Source organism: Neopsephotus bourkii, unplaced genomic scaffold, assembly GCF_033783945.1.
Source record: "Neopsephotus bourkii isolate Nb327-2 ecotype Australia unplaced genomic scaffold, CSIRO-AGI_Nbou_v1 NB_53, whole genome shotgun sequence".
Taxonomy (NCBI): Eukaryota; Metazoa; Chordata; class Aves; order Psittaciformes; family Psittacidae; genus Neopsephotus; species Neopsephotus bourkii.
This window is the reverse complement of record NW_026900570.1, coordinates 1,995,544-2,019,117: the sequence shown is the minus strand read 5'-3', so window position 1 is coordinate 2,019,117 and position 23,574 is coordinate 1,995,544. Positions and strand designations below refer to the sequence as shown.

General features: G+C 39.0%; 1 protein-coding gene across 3 annotated transcripts in view; it reads right to left on the bottom strand.

The window, feature by feature from the left end:
• Positions 1–3,731: 3,731 nt before the first annotated feature.
• Positions 3,732–23,574, bottom strand: part of ACTR3B (actin related protein 3B) — a 28,935-nt gene continuing 9,092 nt past the window's right edge. The window contains exons 3-12 of one of the 3 annotated variants that reach the window (XM_061348787.1): positions 21,964–22,088; positions 20,595–20,705; positions 20,121–20,216; positions 19,862–19,969; positions 18,297–18,440; positions 17,532–17,705; positions 12,391–12,483; positions 5,795–5,920; positions 5,277–5,360; positions 3,732–4,683 (exon numbers count right to left, since the gene is read on the bottom strand). In XM_061348787.1, the coding sequence (XP_061204771.1) occupies positions 4,588–4,683; positions 5,277–5,360; positions 5,795–5,920; positions 12,391–12,483; positions 17,532–17,705; positions 18,297–18,440; positions 19,862–19,969; positions 20,121–20,216; positions 20,595–20,705; positions 21,964–22,088 (1,157 nt within the window). In that variant the 3' untranslated portion in view covers positions 3,732–4,587. Of the gene's footprint in view, positions 4,684–5,276; positions 5,361–5,794; positions 5,921–12,390; positions 12,484–17,531; positions 17,706–18,296; positions 18,441–19,861; positions 19,970–20,120; positions 20,217–20,594; positions 20,732–21,963; positions 22,089–23,574 lie in introns of those variants that run through there. The other 2 variants (XM_061348777.1, XM_061348794.1) reach the window with 2 other exon arrangements.

The window sequence follows — 23,574 nt, the reverse complement described above, 5'->3', positions numbered from 1 at the left end:
AGTCTCATTTAAATCCTTAAGGAATTACAAAGTGCTCTCTTTCTTCCCGATTTCACCAGAGAGAAGCTGAAAAATAATCCAAATGAACTGGATTTAGCTTGACCTCTCCTTCAACAATAGCTCACAGCAGCAGACATTCTCAAGCTGGCTGTGGAGCCTTTCATCTGCCTGGCACGAGAGCACTGCAAGACACGAATGCCACCTAAAGTGCACCACATATAGAGTGGACAAAATCTCCTCCTTGAACAATACGACAAGTGCTGGTACACAAGATAGCCACTGCCTCCCAGACACTCTGCGCTGAACGCTTTGAGAACACAGCACAGTGCCTGTTTGACACTCAGTGTTCCATGAGCACATCAGAACTGCTGTGCTAGCACACACCTTGCACACAAATAAGCTGCAATTTATAGGAGTTACTCTCAAACAATTCATAAAAAAGGTAAAAAGTGTGACTAACACATAACAAGTCAGCAGTTAGACCAAAGCTGTGAACATACAAGCGGGACCACAGAGGTCGTTCATTTAAATAACATTAAGGCAAAAAAATCCTCAAGTTGATTGGAAGCTAAAGGAGCAAAGCACTCATCTTTCACTACTTTCCATAGGCATAGAGCAGTGAACTGCAGCAGCCTCCTTCCTCATGGAGTCTGCCCCCTCAACAACACTGCTTTACTGTTTACCATCGATAGTGCCCAGAGACCAAAATCAGGGTGGGAGATCTTTTTTCTTCTACTTTTGAGCCTTGAAGAATTAGAGGCAACATCTGTGCTAGATACATATTTTTATAGTCAAGTGAATGGAGAAAGCACTGCCAAAGGATGAGTCAACCAACCTGGTTTAGACGCATGTGCTAGGATAAGATGATTTGACCTCAGGATGTAATTCTGCTTTGAAGCCCAACTGATGATCATGTTAGACATGCAAACCTAAGAATTTGACAGTTATGCTGGAACAGATGAATGTTAGAGGTACTGTCTAAGAGGCAGTCCCTAGGAAAAGATCAGGAAAAGGCACATAGAAATGAAGTGACTTGCTCAAAATCAAGTGGGGTGGTCAAGACTGATGTGGTAAGTAGCAGTAAGGAATGGAAAAGAATTTACAACATAACAGAATCAATAATACCAAAGTCTTTTCCACTGACTTTGGATCAAGCCCTGATTGTTTACAAAAGAATCAGATGTGAAACAGCAAGAACAAAAGTGGCCCCAGAAGCAAGATGTGAGTACATACTATTCTGCCTCTTTCTTCCATCATATACATTTATAGCTTGCAGAAGAGGAACACAAGAAGTTGAAAAAATTATGCAGACACTCCACTGCTTTGTGCTTTAACATGTTGCAAAAATACTCTTGCTAAAGACCAGCGTGTGAAAATGAGATAGTTGGCTATTCCTCTGCCACAGCTTTACTTGAGCTTTCATTCACTGTAACTATCTGACAGCTACCACACAGTGCTTCTTAGTATTACATAATGTGCTTCTCAATTAAGCAGGAGGCTGCATACCTCTGCTCAGTATCCCTGGTGGTTTTAAGTAAGTTTTTCTCTTGTTCCAACACTTGTTTGGGACAACAGTAATGTTTCCAGGTGAGAAGGAACCCAGTGATCATAAAGAATGAATTATTTAAAGAAAGATCAGTACTCCACATCAAGATTTCAGTAGTAATAGTTAATTGGAACTACCACACTGCACATATGCACAATGTTCTTCAGGTTCATAAAAGCCTTAAGTGCTTTTAAATACTACTGAAAAAAAAAAGGAAAAAACTCAAAGGATCAGTTGCAGGAAACAATGCCTTCCACTTTTAGAACATTGAGTCAAGTCAAAGTTAATCAAGATTAAAACACATCATCTGCTAACTGGTTGACAGAGACAAGTAATCCACTTTTTTAATGTGTACACGGTACCATAAGCCCTCAAAGTCAGAAGCCCCAATTATAACTACGCAGATGAGACTGAACTTCATGCTGCAGTCTAGCTTGCCTATGATGCTCTGTCCCCATGCAGCCCCACCACTGGAGCCATGCTGTTGACTTAGATCTTTACAGTGCTTTACAACAGAATTTCAAGGCATTTCACAAGCCAAATTAACAACAGTAATGATAAGAAAACAAATGCATGTGCCCTAATGCATTAGGTCTAGAGAAGGCACTGCTCAAGAAATCACACTTTGGAGAACTACACTAGTAACTGCTGGTGTGTAAATGTCTGGAGGTACACTAGACACCTGTCAGCCCTTCTGGCTTTACATACTGGATTCAACTCCTTCCTCTAAGAGCCTCAAAGCCAACTGACATGTTCCTTCTCAGGTGAGCACCCAAAACAAGGGAAGCATTTTCAACTTGCTGTTTACAGGTCATTGTGGTTATTCATTAACTATTTGTAAGAAATACGTAAAAAATAACTGAAAAGGCAAGCTTACTTGCCAACAAGCTTGAATTAGCCCAACAGTAGTCAACAAGACAGAAGAAAAGCGGCTGTCAACTCATATTTGCATTTGTTCTCTGGCACATCTCATCTTCTTTCCATCCAATGACTTCTTTTAAACTCACATGGTCTCTAATTCAGTAGGTAGGTCAGCCTTCCAAAAAGTTCAAGAACAGGGAAACTGTGCTTCAAGACATTCAAACATCCTATATTAATATTCTTATTATCCATGTTTTTTAACTAAGAGTGACCACAAGTGTGTTTCCTCATTCACTTTCAGTGTGAGCCTTGCTTACTTTTTGAAAGGTTTTTTTGCCAAAAAATGGGTGCTCATTCCTTAGGTCAGAGGTGTTTAGCAAAAATACCACCTCCTGTCAGCTCTTAAGAGACGTCAGTGCCTGGCTAAAACTGGTTGCAAGCCACATATAAGTATGGCACGTCCCCAGCATTCCCCATTTTGTAGCAGCAGGTGAGCATGCCAGTGCTTCAGCCCACTAAACGTGTAAATCTTCCTCCAAAGCCCAACTCCAGACACACTGTGTTCACAGTTCTGGATTCTGCTGTACAGGCCAAAAAAACTAAGAAGCCAGCTCTGCAGTGACAAAACTTGAAACATAGATTTAAACACAGACAAGCTGATGTAACACTGGAACAAGCTGAAACAGTATACCTTGTATTAGATTACTTGCTTCTTTCTTGGAGAGAGGATTGAGCAAAGTATGCTTCAGTGCATTTCTCCTGACAGCTGAGCTTGAAGTTCGAAAGTATTCGGAACTGGGCTTGAGTCACAGAGTCCCATTTTGTTTAGTTTCTAATTTATGGTGAACAAATAATTGCATGGTCTCAATACCTCTGTGCCAGCTAAAACCAAATTGTTGTGTCTTGCAAAATTCTTATTGGGCTACACAGATACAAAACCTCTGCTGACAGATCAGATAAATGCCAACACAGACATAATAAGTAGTATTTCCTACTCCATTCAGATTTAAACCATAGAAGAACAAACACCATGTTTGTAACACAAGGATATGTACCCATAATAGGGTAGTTAAGCCCTGGAACAGGTTGCCCAGATGCTCAGGAACCTCCATTCACAGTTACTTGAAACTTGACTGGCCCTGAGCATCCAGATCTGCTTTTGACGTGAGCCCTGCACTGAGCAAGAATCTGGATCAGAAATCTCCACAGGTCCCTTCCAACTTCAGCATTATTATGATTCCATGTAAATTGACATATAAAAGGAAGGGTAACCTTGTGAGATAAACTGGAAAAGCATGCAAATCAGGACTACCACAGACATTCATAAAGATGTTAACAGCTTTTATTTCACTGGTGCAAGGCCCGTGTGTCATCCACCACTCACCAACATCAAAACAAAACAGCATCTTCTATAAAACAGCTTCAGAAAATTCAAAACAAAGTAACAGTGGCTATAATAAACTTCATACAGTATTTTAAATTGCTTAGTTTGTGTCATCCAAACATGAACAAATCAAGTTTCTAGCATACATGGCTTTTTTTGTTTGTTTTCCAAAAAATACCAGCACAACTCCAATACATGCCTCACACCTGGAAATGTGTAACATCACTCCATGACACTGATAGCTGTTCGTGCTTAGAACTAGTCATCAATTCACCCTACCAATATCATAAAATACAAAATGATTTGAAAACCCTACATTTACAAAGTACAGTCCCATTCTTGCAATCTAATCCGTCTGGGCAGGTACCTGTATCCACTCCAACTTCCCTGAAGGCAATGTGGTATTCAGTGCTCCATTGCTAAAGATCTGATTGCAAAATCAGCGCACAAGTGGGAAAGGTTTAAAACTTTCCACAAGCAGTAAAACACTGCCTTATCCTTCTAGATTCAGCTTCAGTAGTATTTGCACAACCTCCTAAACCAAAACTTACCTATTTTCAATTACCTCACATTTAAGAAGAAGGAGGATAGGCTTTAAAGTAGTCAGCAGAGAAATGGCTTTTACTGAAATGACTTAGGGCTCTAAGTTGTGCTTTAGTGCACAGTGGTGATCCAAATGCTTCCAAGAGTTAAGCACATCTTCCTTCAGTATTTACAGTATCTGCTGCCTTCCTCTGCATTACATGAGTTTCTTCACCAGCAAGATATCGGAGATCTTGTTTCCATTAGACGAGCATTATGACATGACTCCAAAAACAGGATTATGACGACAAATACTAGGGCCATACTCTTCATAGTCCTTCTTGGTGTGACATACTTGGAAAAACTCTGGCTATGAAAATATAAAACAAATATCCTCAAAAGCATAAGAATATATCAAGTAGAAAAACCAACAAATAAACTAGTACCTTAGTATTTTTGTAGATTGTGCCTTTATGATGTGGTATCACTTTTTTCAAAGAGTAAAACAAGAAATATTGGGACATAAATATAATCAAGGAAAACTTAAGACAAAATACTGCTTTTAAACACAGCACTAAGAAATCCCACTTGGGAGACAGGAATTGCTCCCAATTCACTGTATTTGCTTCTCTCTTTTGTTTAAGACTATTGATTTGGATCCTATACTCCTGAACTCCTAGCTAATGTCTAGTGCTGACGAAGAACAAAGGAACTATATTGCAACTACCAGAAAAAACTACTTCAAAATTACATCAAATTATGATAACCTTACTCAAGTAAAGCTCCCACTTGCCCTGTGCAAATTTTACTGAGATACAAACTGGGTAAAGGAATATGGAACAGCTTAGGCTGTCACAATGGAAAGGTTTAAAACTTAGTACTCAGATCAAATACAGCCAGAGGACAACATCCAAGTAAAATAAAATATATTAAAAAAAAAAAACAACTTTGATAAATACTTACTGTTGAAGCCAGCATGGAACCACCAAACCAAACTGCGTAACGCTGCATGTGGTGTGTTATCACTTGAACTTCAACTGGTTTGGGCTAAGAAAAACAGTTCACATTTAGCTGGTTTAAATTTTCAGTCAAGATCCTGACAAACTGACATCTGATCCTCAAAGACACAGACATCTTCACCCCTCTGTCACTATCTCGCACTTACTACTCAGTCTGCCATATTCCCAAGGAGACCAAGTCATAAAACTCTTTATGATTAGTATGCTGAAGGACACAGCAGTTAAATCCCTCTTGCCTACTGCTATGATATCTCCGACAAAGGAAACCAGAATTGCCCTTAGAGGATTGCTCACAGTAGATTTCTATGAAGACATGTCATACATTGCAAGGCTACCAACACAGTCAACAGCACATACATATACGCTACTCATTTGACAACACTGCATTTTCATTAGTGAGATGAAAACTTTGAACTTTCTTTCAATACTCATGTAATTAATGCACTTCAAATGGCTACTTACTTTTATCCGACCACCACTGAGCTCCTCACTAAGTCGCAATCTAGCATCCACTACTCTTTTCAAATCCCTTTGCAGTCGTCGTCCAAAGTCCCTGAACATCGTGGATCCTCCTGAGAGAACCACATTCTGTGCAGAAATTAAAGACACATTCTTTAAATGCAATTTCAAGCAAGTTTCCCAAAAGCTGCAGAGATGACTACTTGGATCTTAACATCATTAGGAAGCTCACAAACTATACAGAACACCTTAAGCACTGCTCAATTTCCATAGGAGGTCCATGGTCTCCCTACTTTCTTTTTTTCCTCTTTAAAGAGCAGTTTTAGGTAGAATACAATTGTTACAAACAAGAAGGATTCCATTAAAAGAGTAAGCTAGTATCCCTACATGCGCATAGCAGCAGAAAAAAAACCCACACTACATCTCAAGATACTTCTCAGGGATGCTCACTGTAAGCAGTTTTAGCCCTGATATTAAATAAGGTTCTAGCGTCGCCATACTACTGTTAGCACTTTCCCAACAGCTGTAAAGATATCTAGAACTTATTTTCCTCCTCTCCAGAGTTAAACTTCTAAACATAGCAACCAGCAAGTCCAATGATTCTTCAAAAAGGTACCACACCTCCAAAGTGGACTGCAATACAGAGAAAGGTACAATTCCTTTTCACTTATCTATACCTGCTTGCCAGGAATTAGTTTTGAGAGCAGAACCAAAATCCTCTTAGCCTGGTTTTAGAACATCCCATCATTAATTCTGATAATGTTGCAGGGTTATACACTAACAGAGAAGTCATTTCAAAGGTGGGGAGATTCAAAACAGGAACCCTAGAACATTGGTGGCAGCAAAAATGCAATTCATAATCAGAAGAATGAAATTTATAGGACAAAACTGCATGTGTGCCCTTGCATAATGCTGCAACTGCAAACCAAAGTGCTAACTAATGCTTACAAAAACCACTTATGTGCCACAGACATGTCCACAAAGGACTCAACTGAGATCAAGAGTTCATTACACACAGGTCAAATTATCTCTCAATATAGCTTCTTTCTCAATAATAGTTTTTGACACTTCACACCAAGACTTTGCACATAACTAAAACCCCTGAACCACCATTTTCAGCCAGGAAGCCTGCATACAGATCTGGATTCAAAGACATATATAATAAGCATTCACACTTGTAGGGCACAGAAGTGCTTGAATTTTGAGCAACAGATAACAAGGAAAAGCTTGTAACTTGTAAAGTGGGAAGAAAGCTGTTTGAGGAAAAAAAAAATAATCTCTGCACATCATAAAAACCATTACAGTAGAAAAAAATGCATTTCTTCATACCTCTGGATAAGTGACAGTATAAAAGAATGCGTAACAAGGCAGGTGTACTTAAAAGCACACATACCCACAACTTTACTGAAACATTTCCCAAAGACAGGAAAAAGGAATGGAGCCACACATATAAGCAGGATTCAAAAACCACAGCTGCACCTGAAATTAAAAGTAGGAGGGAGATTCTGCCTGCTCCCCCCATACATACAACATTTCTTCCCTCTGCCTCAAAGTGGTCACACGCTCCACATGGGAATAGAAAATTGGTAATGGGGAAAAAAAAAAAAGACAACAGTCAACCTAGAGTGAGGAAACAGTAATTAAAAAGATGCCATCAGAAAATATTACCTGGAGATAATAATGAAGTTGGCGAAGATGGTAAAAGCAGTAATTCTATTCAAAGCAAATTAAACTTCAAGTGGATGTCCAGAAAGTGGACAATGCTACCACTAAATAGATTTCAGAATACACCTGACAATAACTGTTTGAATATATCCCAGACCAACTCATGCAACTACAAAGTTCACAGCAATATTTGGGAAGATCCTTTATGATTCCAAGGTTACAAGATAAGAGGTTACACCCTCCTCAGATTATGATTCTTAAAAGTACTTCTACACGCTGAAATAAGTAACAATAACATTGGTCAAGGAGAACAGAAGCACTCGGATAGGCTTACTGAAAAGGTGAATCATCTCATTACCCCATACTGGACAAACCCAGCCAAGGAGAACTTTGGATATAAGGGACCAGGTGATATCAACCGTGGTTGTAAGATGGTTAATTAGGCTGTTACAGTTCTCCTGTTCCCTCCATTTTTTATCAGCACTGGGCCAAAGCTGTGCTAACTCCTTAGTAGAGGGATTGCTCAAGGGTGGGCTTCAGCCAGGTATCACAACTCACTAGATCAGTCTTCTGCAAGGAGGTCTTGGTAATCCGTGCTCGCAGTGAAAGCAGAATCCGTACACAGTCGTCACCCTTAAACAACACCACTTACAGAAGACCAAATAAAGGTGGGAAGAGACAGTCAGATAAAACAAAAAAAAACCCGAAACTTACAAGTGATTCTTGGGTTTTCAGTCTGCCTGGGAATTCTCTAGCCTCACAGAGAAAGACATCAAGAGAATGAGGATTTCAAGTATTTGTTTCCACCTGATTCCTTTAAACAAGGCTTCTGATCTTACTCTATTCAAACACCCTTTGGCTAGTTTAACAGCTCGGAGCATACCACAGGTTTCACAGCTAACACTGATTAGCATACCATCTGATGGAAAGAAGCTCCAGATGATTTTTAGTTTTCATAGCTAACCAGTTGAAAAAATAAGTTGTTTCAATAGAGTGTGCTCCCTGAGAGGGACAAGGCCTTCCACACACCTGAAAAAGCTAACCATAAGTAATGAAAGTCGGCCATTTCCAGAAGGAAACTGGGGTAAAGAGTAGCCGTCTCAGAGCGCTGGCAAGAAATTTCTCACTTCTCATCCATACCCTTTGTTTCTCATATGAACTCCAGCATATTGAGCTTTTCTCCACACCATTTCTGGTATTATGCCTGTACAGTGTAACACTGCAGAGATATGACTCTCCCTAACAAAACAATACAGTTACTGGAACAGAAAGCTCTACCTAAATAAAGCTTACATCAAAATTACAGAAGTTAAATCAGCTTCTGCAGAACTCAGCACTACCAAACACAAGGCACTGAACTCGCCTGTGCATCTTTACACTGCACTTTGTAACATGGTATAAGCTCACTCTCAGCTGGACACTTCAGACTCTGCAGTACCAAACTGAGAAGCATCCACTGCTTTTCTGGTAAATACAAACTTCAACAACACATTCCAGTTTCCCTTCCTTCAAAATGACAGTCTAAATTAAAGTTGTTTAACATGACACAACCACACCACCAGAGACATGGAATGACAGCAATACATAAGTTAATAAAAATCATTATGGGTAAAAGCTGGAAGGTTCACAAGCTGAAGCCAAGCACTTAATGAGCAAGTGAATCAACCTATATGCCTCTTTAGTTAAAAGAGGGCAGTATTTGCCAAAATTGTATGGAAACTATAAGGAGAAATATAATACATATCAAACAACAAATATACTCCAAAGAGATGAATGTATTGTGAGAAACATTTTAAATAAGTTTGACTTTTAATGACGAAGAAACAATTTGTTTCTTGAAAAATCACAATTTTCAGTGCTCATTGAACAGTTTGAGTACTAGCACAAGATTTCAGCATGACTTACGAGCATGCTGTTATGCTCGTAACATATGCCTGCAGTCAGACACAAAAGTAACCACAAAACACTGTAGATGTATTGAGCCACTGTTAAACCAGCTAGCGCAGGTAATGTCATACGTTTACTTACTTCTTCTCAGTACTCCTGTACTATGCTAACACTGTTGATCACTTGAGGTTTCCATTTAAAGTAGCAGGAAAAACCTCCCCTTTCCCATGTCTTATCTTCAGAGCTGATATGATGCAGATCTAATGGCCTGGCAGTGTTTCCAGCCTTACCTCACCCAGAGAGCTTCCCTGCTCTGCACTCTAGTAATTAATAGCAAATGTCATTTTGCTGAAGCCCAGACAAACAACAGTCAGTTGAACCTTGTCCAGTCTTCTGCTTGAAGATTCCTACAATTTCGGAGGGAAAGTCAAGAATAGGGTTGATACAGCGAAAAAGCTGTACCCATCACAGGCTGGATTTCTCACTGCAGCTCACAGATGTCAGCCAGACGCTACACAGCAGTCTGACAGCGCCATCTACACACCATACAACGCATGGCAAGATGTTTTTGCATGAAGTATTTAGCATTAATTCAAGTTAGAAGTAGTTTTTAGAACTTCTGAAAGCCCTTTGTTCAGTTACTGTAACTCTTATTTTACACTGTAAGCCAAAACTCATGCCCTAACTGACAAATATTAGGACAAGCTTCAGAGTATTTCCTGGCTCAAGAGAGACTTTTAAACAGCAGATAGTATCGAAAACATCCAACACAGGCAAATGTGGCTATACCACAGAGCAGATGCTTCCCACTGATGCAAGCTGGGTGTGCAGTAGTTACACTGTGTTTAGTAGTATGCTCATAGTAACCTGAAAGCTGAGAGAAGTACCATACTTTTCTGCAGACCATATGCCACATCATGGCACAGCTCTCTCCAATTTCTCCGCAATTCTGTGATATCAGAATTAAATACAAGGAAAGGTTGTGGAACAATATTTTAAGAAAAAGGAAAGCTGAAGAATTCTCAAAAAAATAGAACTAGATGAACTACACAACATTCTTCCCAAAGAATGCCAAGGGTGATGCAAGGCCTCACGATGCCTCACAAAAGCTTGATCACATTTCTAGTTGCACACAGAATGGGTCATTTTTCAAAGGAATTCAACACAGAGGAATGATCAACAAAGCGAGGCCACCAGACTATTTCAGCCATGTTGCGAGATCCAAAATTACCCTGCTTACCATTTCACCTGAGCACTCATTTTAAATTTCATTCTGCTTTCCAAAGATTTGGGTTAAAACAGAAGAGGAAAATCTACCTTTTTTCTTCAATTTTCAATGCAAGTTCCCTGATTCTAAACCCAGCAGCATTCCTCTTTCATTTCAGCAGAAAGCAGCTCATCCCAAGCAATACAGAACTCTCAACTTTGTGTCTGAGACACAGAGTGAGAATAAAAATCAGTTCTTCCAAGCAATCACATTAAGATGATGTAATCATGGGAATTAAAAGAGTGCACTGCTGGCAACCAGTACACAATTAAAAAGCCTTCATCACATGTGAAAGAATGTATGTGCTTTGCATTGAACAGCTACAGGCTATTCAGCTATCCAGCTGAAGTCAGTCTTATTAAGGCCCTGCTGGTCCAAGCATCAACTTAAGGTAAGATAACTGGCCTCATAAGAGAGATGTTGATCAGCCTGGAAAACGTGGATACCAGCAATAAAGCTAAAAATAGATACCATAGGACATCAAAAGATAGGTTGTGAAAATGCTTCAAAGGCTACATGCCACATACAATCTGCAAGGATACTTGCAGGTATTTTCTGCATAAACACTCAGGAAGTATCCAAATACATCTGATGGAAACCCAGCTTCAAAGCACAGGGCTCTGACTGGTCACCACACTGATGATGGTGAGGAGAGTAACTTAACCTCAAATTTTAAATATCACTTTCTGAAGTCAGTACTAACCCCTGGCTTAACAAAGCAATGAAGCTGTTGCTCTATGGTACTCTGGGCTTCCAGGGGAAAAAAAAAAACAAAGACCCTAAGCACAGCCAGACACTAAACATACCTAAGCTTGAAGCCATTGAAGACATGTACTGCAAAATGCATTCCACAGATGAGCTTCTTAAGTAGTTTAACTTCCTATTTTAATCTGCTCCACAGTTTGTTCTCAAGCACTATTCCTCATTCTAGATGACAGCATACGTTTATTAGACAAGTAAAACAGACTGCAAAGTTTTAATAGTTAGGAATTACCCTGAGATTTGACTTAATTGGAACTTTAATAGGTGAGGAAAACTACCACCTTTTACACAAGCAAACATCTCCATACTATTACTTTATGGTGTTATTTCCAAAAGGGCACTGATGCTGCACAAACAGAACACAACCAGGAAGCACAGGATCTGCTGCCAATACAGAAAGAGCTTGCCACAGGCTATGACTGTCAGTACCTTCCTTTTAATTTCTGAAAGTATCAGTGACTGAAAGTACTCTCTGGCCTACACCCTGGGCAAGCTTAAGCAGGTCTAATTATAGTCTCCTGAAAGACTTTAAGTCTTTGTATACTTTAATACTGGGTCCCATACCTGGCTAAAACAGCAGAGAGTGGGCAGATCAAATCAGACTATGAAAAAAAAAAATACACGTATTTGAAACCACTGCTTAATAAAGTGGGGAGTGGAAGGGAGTGAGAGGGATGAGACCATGATGCAACCCTTAAAAGAGGCAAAAGCCAAAGACCTTCATGCACAAGAATTCACATTACACATCAGATAGAATAACACCCCTCTGCTACAGTTCCTCAGGGGTAATACTTACCTACGTATCAAGCCTCTGTTACAGATAACCCTTATTTCAAAAATAAAAAGCCACAAATATCAATTCTTCATTCAGAAGTGGCACTTTGTTTAACTTGAAATTTATTTCTATTCAAAGTTCACATCTCTCATAGTGGGAGAAGTGGTAGCTACATACATAACTTCATGGTGATCCTGTTATTTAGTCTTCAAATAAGTTAATCTTACAGCAGGTAGACTGTACCTTATATAATGGACGCCGGACATCAATGGGACAGTTCTGGATAACTTCGTCAACTACATCCGAAATGGATTCCATAAAATCAGGATTAGCAAACTAAAAAGAAATAGAACAGGCATTACATTTTTCATCTAGAAGAATAGAGAAACAAAAAGGCAGAAGTGAGACTGAAAAGCTATTTTGTAATAGCACATTTAAAAGGGGGTGGGTGGGAATCAAAGTCAGTATTACCCCTGCTCATCACTTATTCTACATTGTAATAAATTCACTTTTGTACAAGGGAAATAAGAATTCCTTCTTCTGATGACAAATTCAGATTATCTTCCTTGGTCATAAATTCACTGTTTACAGTTTCTGCACTATGAACCTACTACTGTATGTGATAAGAGTCTGAGTTGTCCTGCAATATTAAACACACTATTACTGTACAGCATGGTCCTGCCATTCATTTTAAGTGAAATCAAAAACATCCATGTGCAAATCTCAATGTTCCCCTGTGAAAAAATTTTCAAACCTACTAAAATACATATGTTAAATTCTCACCAAAAATTCATTTTTTTTTCCAAAGCGTGCAAAATCTCTAACATTCAAAAAAGCACAAATACTTTAAGGTCTTCAGTGGAAATTCCCATCAGTGCAAGCAGCAATACAGTGCTAAAGTAAATTTTGCCATTTATAAATACTAGACAGTCAGAGCTGCTAACACTAGAAAACATTGAGTACTAGTGGCAATTTTCCACTTAAAAATTGACATGAGTTCTAAACAAAAAAAAAGAAAGAACAGTTTATAGCCTGTTTTGCCCTTTCAGAGATTAAACACTGAGAAATTAAATTGGTTATCAATACATAGTAACATATTAATTTTTATATACATATATATGGAGATATATAAGATTATATAACTTTTAAAGTTTCCCAAAGCTGTAGAAACCATTCCATCCTTACATCCTAAACAAGATGAAGTATCTAACTGGATAAATAACAAAAGCCAAAACACAAGTACACACTGAACTGAACGAGAAATTAGCAATTTCTCCAAGCAATATGGCTTATAGATCAGAAGCCATACGAATGATGTGAAAAATCCCCAAGAATTCAAGCTAATTTCCATAGTAAGAATCATGCAAGAAACTAAAACATGAAGCTGCATAAATTAAAATAGAAGAAAGAAGTAGTGTTACTACACATGGAGAGCTCTCATCCTGAATGAACTACAGCCTGAAAACTTCTCCCAAGCTCTCCATAAAGATACTGATAAAACAGCAGGACGAAAGTGGTAAGTAAAAATGAGATTTATGGCATCCAAAGCAGAGTATAACATACTCCCAGAATGGGGAGAAGAGAACTGACATGTAAAATTGCAGTCTGCTACCAAATACCATATAGTTGGAGAATGGCAAGTTAAACACCTAATTTTAAAAGCACAGAAATAATTTGGATAACTACAAATGCCAAAGCCTAACTTCAAAAGTATGAAAGACTTCAGACCAAAATTTTGAAAACTGAAAACAGGAAAAAACTACAAGACAGCTTTACCAAAGGCAGCTTTTACATAGCTAACTTGATACCCACTGAAGTGAGGAGTTAACAAAGTCCAGCGAGAAACACTCTTTGGATACAGTACATATCATCTAATGTGTTTTCCTTGTCTAGAAAGTCAGGTCAGTTTTGGTTTGGTTTGGGGTTTTGGGGTGTTTTTTTTTGGTTTTTTTTTTTCAGTACAGAGCCAAGAAACCATCTCCGACAAGGAGAGGTGCCATGCTTGACCTTCTGCTCACCAACAGGGAAGGGCTCGTTGGAAATGTGGCACTCCAGGGCAGCCTTGGATGCAGCGACCACGACATGGTTGAATTTGAGACCCTTAGGACAGTGAGAAGAGCGTGCAGCAAGCTCACTGCCCTAGACTTCAAAAGAGCAGACTTTGGCCTCTTCAGGAACCTGCTTAGTAAGGTTCCATGGGATACAGCCCTAGAGGGCAGGGGTCTCAAGACTCTTGGTTAGTCTTCAAGGATCACCTGCTATAAGCTCAGGAGTGTTGCATTTCAACTAGAAGGAAGTGCAGCAGGAGGGCCAGGAGACCTCCTTGGATGGATAAGGAGCTCCTGAGGAAAATTCAAATGAAAAAAGAGTCTTATAGAAAGTGGAAGCAAGGACAGGCAGCCTGGGAAGAGTACAGGGATGTTGTCCGGGAAGCTAGGGACCAGGTCAGGAAAGCTAAGGCCCAGTTAGAATTAAACTTGGCTAGGGATATTAAGGATAACAGGAAGGGATTCTACAGGTACATAGCAAATAAAAAACAGATTAGGGAGAATGTAGGCCCCCTCAGGAAGCTCTCAGGTGAACTAGCTACACAGGATTTGGAGAAGGCTGAGGTTCTGAATGACTTCTTTGCCTCGGTCTTCTCTAGCAAAGGCTCTGACCGCACCACCCAAGTCTTGGAAGGCAGACGCAGGGACTGTGAGAATGAAGACCTTGGGCCCACTGTAGGAGAGGAATTGGTTCGAGACCATCTTAAAAATCTGAACGTGCACAAGTCCATGGGTCCTGATGGAATCCATCCATGGGGCCTGAAGGAGCTGGCGAATGAAGTTGCTAAGCTGCTAGCCATCATATTTGAAAAATCATGGCAGTCAGGTGAAGTTCCTCACGACTGGAAAAAGGGAAATATAACCCCCATTTTCAAGAAGGGGAAAATGGATGACCTGGGGAACTACAGACCAGTCAGTCTCACCTCTGTGCCTGGCAAAATCTTGGAGCAGATTGTCCTGGAAGGCATGCTAAGGCACCTGAAAAACAACAAGGTGCTTGGTGACAGCCAGCATGGTTTCACTAAGGGGAAATCCTGCCTGACCAATTTGGTGGCCTTCTATGATGGGGCTACAGAACTGATGGACAGGGTTAGAGCAGTTGATGTCATCTACCTGGATTTGTGTAAAGCGTTCGACACTGTCCCACACGACATCCTTGTCTCTAAATTGGAGAGACATCAATTTGATGGATGGAACACTCGGTGGATAAAGAACTGGCTGGATGGCCGCACACAAAGAGTTGTGGTCAATGGCTCAATGTCCGGCTGGAGACCTGTAACGAGTGGTGTCCCTCAGGGATCAGTGTTGTGACCGGTCTTGTTCAACATCTTCATTGCTGACATGGACAGTGTGATTGAGTGCACCCTCAGCAAGTTTGCCGATGACACCAAGCTGTGTGGTTCGGTTGATATGCTGGAGGGAAGGAATGCCATCCAGAGGGACCTTGACACGCTTGTGAGGTGGGCTGATGCCAAACTCATGAAGTTTAACCATGCCAAGTGCAAGGTCCTACACCTGCGTCGGAGCAATCCCAGACACAGCTACAGACTGGGCAGAGAAGAGATTCAGAGCAGCCCTGCGGAGAAGGACTTGGGGGTGCTGGTCGATGAGAAAATGAACATGAGCCAGCAGTGTGAGCTTGCAGCCCAGGAAGCCAACCGTATCCTGGGCTGCATCAAAAGGAGTGTGACCAGCAGGTCGAAGGAGGTGATCCTGCCCCTTTATTCTGCTCTCGTGAGACCTCACTTGGGAGTACTGTGTGCAGTTTTGGTGTCCTCAACATAAAAAGGACATGGATCTGTTGGAACAAGTCCAGAGGAGGGCCACGAGAATGATCAGGGGACTGGAGCACCTCCCACATGAAGATCAGCTGAGAAAGTTGGGGCTGTTCAGCCTGGAGAAGAGAAGGCTGCGTGGAGACCTCATAGCAGCCTTCTAGTATCTGACGAGGGGCTATAGGGATGCTGGGCAGGGACTCTTCATTAGGGACTATAGTGACAGGACAAGGGGTAATGGGTTAAAACTTAAACAGGGGAAGTTTAGATTGGATACAAGGAGGAAATTCTTTCCTGTTAGGGTGGTAAGGCACTGGAATGGGTTGCCCAAGGAGGTTGTGAATGCTCCATCCCTGGCAGTGTTCAAGGCCAGGTTGGACAAGGCCTTGGGTGATATGGTTTAGAGCGAGGTGTCCCTGCCCATGGCAGGGGGGTTGGAACTTGTTGTTCTTAAGGTCCTTTCCAACCCTAACTATTCGATGATTCTATGATTCTAAGAAATAAAGAAAATAGAAATTAGTCCTTTAACCTTTTCTTAACAGTCTTTGAAGGGACTATGGAAAGGGAAGCTATTAAAATGGTGTCTGGCATGGTATTCAATGCCTCTCTGTAAAATCACTTCAGTAAACAAACAGACAGGACAAACTACTTAGCTCAGAGGTTTAATGTGGCACTAGATTAGACAACTACAAACTGAACACAAAAAGATTAAGGCTGGAATGTATTCAAAAGGTGACAGAATGAGGTTTTTTTAATATTCTTCTGATAGGAGGAGAGTAGACAATGGGAAACGTCCCCAGTGTTAACATGGACCTTGATTAAATTCTTTGATACAGGCTATGGGTGCCTGCAAAAAACTCAATGGAGTGTGCAGGAATGGAGAGGACTTTCTCTGCCACGCTGTAACATATTAAAACTTGACTCTTCCCTCTCCCACAATATCCTGAAAGTCGTTCAAAATGAAGGACCAAAACCCAGACAAACTAGGTATTGTAATGTTTCCCAGAACCCTACATGTTGGTTATGACCACACTAACAAATACTTTAATGGACTTCCCTCAAGGACAAATTTAGCATCATGCTTTATAAATTTACCCAGTATTAAAAGTCAGTGTTCAAGACTTAGAATACTATCAATGTTACACTATCATGCAGTGTAGTGCCCAAATGGATTTGCAACATAATCAGACAACAGTATAAAGGCACACTGGTGGAAACCTCTGATGAAAGAATGAGGGAAAATACCATGTAAAGTCTGTAAGTTCAAACAATCCTCAATTTTAGATTGCCTTTAAAGAAATAGAATGATAAGTTTTGAATGCTACACGGGACATTAGAAAAATAATTATCTACTGTGCTCACGTTCCTCTGTGCTTAACTTATCAGCAACCGTACGTAGCTTGTAGTTAGGAGACTTACTGATACCTAAATGCCACGTGATGGCGCACTGGCACCAAAAATGATAACCCCGCCCGCCCCCCCCCCCCCCCCCCCCCCCCCACCTCTCTTCACTGGTATAGTAAAGTTTCTGTAACTTAATACTGCTAGTCCCTGTTCTTACCTCGGGATGAAAGAAAATTTCAGGTCCAAGGAACCTTTCATAACCGACATCTATTACAAACTTGGTTTTGTTGATTGCATTGATGCCAGTATACTGCTTGATCCATTTTCGAGGATCTCCATCGTACTTAGAAAATTCTTTCACTATGTCAGGGCAAATGTAACAGTATTTCTCCTGTTAGGAAATACCATACATTTAAGATCGCTGAAATAATTATCCATCATTAAAATCAAGTATAACACAATCAGAAAACAACATAAGCATTCTTACTGATGGGGCTGTTCAAGAGATGCTCTCACCCAAATGACTACAGAAGACTCAACCCTACAAGACAGTGCATGACCTATTTGTTTCAGTAAGATTACATGCTGACTCATCTAGATTAGTCTCTCAAAACGAAAACTGCAACCATTACATCTGTGATGATCAAGAAGTTCAGTGGCAGGCTTTCATTGCAAGATCAGACCCACACAATCATCCTACTGACATTGCATACATTTATTCTTTATTAAAAAGCAAATATTAAACAAATCTAAAGCTTAAAACACTGACTTAATCTGCAGAACACTCCAAACAGTCTAGCATGAAAACTTTCTTCCTCTTTCTCCTTCTGCACTTGATTGGATAAACCACCAGAAGCTTGCATAATTACATACACTGCCTACATTTGCACTTTTAAGAGAGCCACTGGCAACTTGTTAAAGGCAAAAAAATAGCTCAAAGAGTTTTATTTATGTATTTATTAAGACATAAAGAAGGGTGTACCTTTATGGCTTTTGCTGTCTCCAGAGATTGTTCAGGAGGAATTCCCACCTCCCTTTCCCTTAGGAGCTGTTGAATAAAGTAAGTAATATCTCTACCTGCAATGGGAATATGTTTGATGCAACTTCCAATTACATAGCCTTCTGCCTGCACAGGAGGAGAAGAAAAAACATTTAGGGAAAAACTTGCTGTGTGTCAATAATTAATAATGAAACTAACATTCATTTTTATACTACTTTGTTCTGATTTTTTATTAGAAGTAAAATCTTGAAACTGCAAAATTACTGTAAAAATGTGCAACTCAGAGGAAAGGGGATATTATTATTATTTAGAAGACCTTGATAACCACATATAAACAGGTACTGGTTATCTAATAGATAACCAGGTGCAAGACAAAAGAATTCTGCACACATTGGAAGACAGTCTGATCAGATGGCTCCTTTCAGGCATGATCCAGAAAGCAAATGTGATATAAATAGAACACTTGTGTCCTGCTTGCGAGTGAAAATTTAATAGTAAAAGGTATGAAATATATTAAGATTCTCAGATACTAAAAGATAAATTCAGACACATCAATGATAAGCACAATAAAAGCAGGAAACCTATTTACCAATATTTTTTTTTCCAGTATGCTTTTACTGAAAACTCTGGTACTGCTGAACCAATATTATTTCTTCCTTTGCTTTTTTTACACCTTTCAGAATTTCATTATGGTAAAGGCTGTTTTTAACCCAGCATTTCTCATATGAAAAAAATACTAAGAAGACCAGGTTAATAACAAACTGCAAGATGAAGTTAAAGAGAATAAAATTTTCATTTTTAAAATAACTGATCATTCAAGCATACTATATGCTTCAGAAATACACAAAATTACATCAACAGATGTCAGTACGCAAAGACAATTTTGTATTTTTAACACCCTAACATAATTAAGCTATATGAGATCAACTCTATATATATCTCTATGAGCATGAACATACAAGCTTTTAGTTGTTTCCATATATGCAGAGTTCACTAACTTCTAAAATACAATAAAATCATACAAAAAGTACATGTTATAACCTATATTAAACAATCAAAAATTCAGGATGTTTCTTGTCAGACACTGGTGGCATGCAGGAGATCCAAAACCATGATAAGCATTAACATTAAACAGAACTGAGGCATGACAGTAAGACAAGGTTTCACACAGAAAAACCTCTAAAAGAGGGTCTGAAAAAAATCTTACTGTGGCCTTCCCATAGTCTGCAAGCTAAAATAATCGCATAAATAAATATATAATATATATATAGAAATATATATTATATAACTATATTATATATTTATAAATATATAATATATAAAATTTATATAAATACATAATATATATAAATATATATTTATAAATATATAAATGTATATGAAAATATATATAATGTAAACATAAAATAAAATACACAGTTTTCAAAACATTCATAAGGGAGGAAAAAAAATTAGTTTCATTTGACATTTCTAATTTAAATCCATAGTAAACAAACCCTGCACTTGTCCAAACCACTGATCATTTCAGACTGCATCCTGCTACGTACCACAGGGATTACGTGGGTCACTCCATCACCACTGTCGATGACAATTCCAGTCAAAGTGCGTTCTCCAACCTGTCGTGATGTCCAAGAGGCAGCTAAGGCCAACACTGCCTACGTGAGAGAGTTTATATTTAGAAGCACGCAGACTGTGCTAGCTTACTATCTCAGAAAACACTGTTTCAAACTTTTTAGACGTGCATACAGAAGAATATACATACTGCAGTTATACTGCACTTGAGAAGTACATATTCACTTTGTTCACCTGAACAGCAATGTAAAGTCCTGGTATATTAAATGATTCAAACATGATTTCTGCGAGATACTCTCTGTTTTCTGGAGTGTTCAGAGGAGGCTCTGTCTGCAAACAAACAAAGTTTTGAAAACCACCTCAACAGAGTGCTAAAGGTTCGTGCACTGGTTTGCTGGGTACGGCAATCAAACTCAGTGCACTCAAAACAGAAAATTACAAAAGTAATTCAAACAGTTTAAACAAAGTGATTAAAGCTTTTCAAAACCAAAATCCAACCTGCAGTAGCCTGTACTGCAAAGTGAACACAATTTAAGCATTATGCAGCTTTGATTACTTTCCTCCTCCCTCTCCTCCCACCCCCCCAGGTTGCTTAAGAACTACAAGACATTTACAGAAAAAAATCCTCCAACAGCACAACTTGTGCTTGGAATATTATTTAGTTCTAGTCACACAAAAATATTTCCTTACCCAGTCTCATTAACTCACCATTAAAAAATAGTGATCCTCAGGTTCAGCTCGTAGGTATTTAAAAATGACCTGCTCCATGAATCTCTCCATGAGGTCCCAGTCTTCAACAATACCATGTCGTATAGGCCACTGAAGCAAGAAAACCCGTCAACACTCTAGACCATATAAAGATAAACCCAGAAACAGCCTGAAAGGAGGCTGTAGTGAGGTGAGGGTCGGTCTCTTCTCCCAAGTAACAAGTGATAGGACAAGAGGTAACAGTCTCAAGCTGCAGTAGGGGAGGTCTAGGTTGGATATTAGGAAAAATTTCTTCAGGCATTGGAAGAGGCTGCCCAGGAAAGTGATGGAGTCACCATCTCTGGAAGCATTCAAAAAACAAGTAGAGAAGGCCCTCAGTGGTATGCTTTAGTGGTGGTCTTGGCAGTGCTGGGGTAATGGTTGGCCTTGATAACCTTTTCCAACCTACTTGATTCTATGATCTTCTGCAAGAATGAAAACGCCTCATTCTCATGGTTGTCTTATCAAATCCTCCATTTTAATTTTAATTTAGAGGCAGTATTTTAAGTTATCTCCTGCTCCCAGGTACTTCAAATTGTGATTCTAGCTTGCAGGACTAAAACCCAGAATCCAGACTCTTTTCCTAATACTGCTATTACTCTATTGCAGGACTGTGTTTTAATCTCTTCTTGTATAAATTTCACAATTTATAAAGTCAAGAATCATACTTGGCTTCAACATGCCTGCCAATCTATAAAAAGCAATAAAGATCACACAGGCTACATATTTTTTCAACAAGAATTCTGGCAAGGATGATGTTTACATTTTGTTCAATGTTAAGAACACAGCCGACATTTAAGTAATACAGTAGGACATATGAAATATGATTTTTTTCCACAAAATTCATAAGCCGGTAGCATTTTCTGAGTACAAGAAGTCTTTTACTAGGGTATGGAAAATACAACTCACAGAAAAGCCTCACTGAAGACAGCCCTAAACAAAACAATTGTGACGTTCCCTGAAGCAAAGTATCCAACACATTCCCCAGTTCATATGCCATGCTAAGAGGATACACTTCTAGCAAGAATTTAAGTATTCAGTGTTTATGACTGTTTTAATAGCTAGTAATTTTGAAAACTGAACAGCTGCACCATGTCAATGGATATTTACACAAGGATTCCAGCACCAATCACACAGGACAGCAGTTATTAAAACAGATATTAACAAAAAAGGTAAAGCCATGAACCATATCATGCAATTTTTAAGAGCAACAAAAACACTTTACAAAAAAGCAAATGTGTGTTTTAAGTGGCAATCAGAAAGTCCTACAACATTATATAATAAAAATGTGAAACTTTGGAAAGACTTTTTAAAAATACTCAATGCTTACCTTTGTAGCATAGGTAGGTTTATCTATGGCTTCGTCTCCTATGAAAAAGTCCAGATCATCAACACCTTTCATTACCCTCCTCTGAGCCTGGTCACCTACTTTGGCTGATTCTCGGATTGCAATACCTTAGAATAAAACCCACATAAATCAAATCAAAACTAAAACTGCTAAATACCAAGTAATAAATATTTATTTATTGATTGATTCTTTTCCAGAAATAAAAACTGGGATATAGAAAGCATAGTTTCCAGAAGAAATTAGGTAAGTGATTCATTGACAATATAGCAGAGTTCATTCTCACTGCGTCACACAGGGTTCTGATCACCCATCCCTCATTAATGTAGATAATAACTTAGAGAAAATCTTAAAAACGTATTCTGTTATAGACTGCAGCAGTCACTGAACGTGTGCAAGTGCAGCATTCCAGTAAGCAACATGATTTTCTGAGTTTCAACTCTAGAATTAAGTGAAAGAGCACAGGAGGAGAAGAAAATAAACTATGTACTTCAGAAATAAGTATTGGAGTCATTATCCCAGTTGGTGAGAAGGAAGGGGGGAAGGGAAAAAGCAATTTGCAGCGCTACAGAGAAATCTTCGGAGACACTTATGTTTTCCATTAGTAGGCTGCAACTATCACCGAAATTATTATATGATGGCTGCTATAGGGAAGAAGATGAGACAGCAAAACACTAATCTGGGGCAAGCTATAAATAAAAATGGAATTAAATACTCTTAAAATATAACCTTATTTATATAAAGGTTTCTTTTAATAGGTCACAATCAAATCTAAGTAACATACAGGAGAAAGTAGACAGGTATCCACAAACATGCCAAATACTATCAGCACCAAAAATTACTGACAAGCAAACAATTCTTTTGAAAACACATCGAAATCCCAAGTTTACAGCTTCATAAAGTGAGATTTATAACAAATTCACAGAAAAGTCCTCCTATCCCACTTCTTTAACATAAGACATTTGCATCTTTACCAGTGGTTTGAGTTTGACTCTTTTACAATACTTAATATAGCAAGACTACAACCAGCACTCCAGTTACATTTGGTAAAGACCATGTCCACCTATATTATTTCCTTTTCTTACCTTCTACAGTGAGTAACTACAAGGCAGTCTAGATGCATTAGTAAGTCATTAATTGACCAAGCTTACAAAAAGGAAAAGGCAATATTTAACGAAAGTGGAGATTACATATTTATGTCTAATGGCATCTGTTGTCTGTGCTACTATTTATAAATATGTATAGCTAAGACAACAATTAAAATCATGAACACCTGAAAGGTAAAACATTTTAAACAAATTTAACATACAAAAAAATAAACCTGCTCAACAAAAGCATGCTAAATGGGCAAAACCATTTTAATTGGTAAACGCACACCCAAAAAGAACATTTTCTAATAGAAACAACTTTTTTGACTATTAAACTGTCTACAATCCCAGACAATGTAAATAACACAGACACCACCTGCACTTCAGTACTTAATTTGATTGGAAACCTTTCCCAGATTATCCAGGCAGTAACCATGGTGTCAGGTAGACAGGAGGTAAATTGCACTCTGTCTACTGAAGAGTCCTGGCAGAAAAATAATAGAGATAA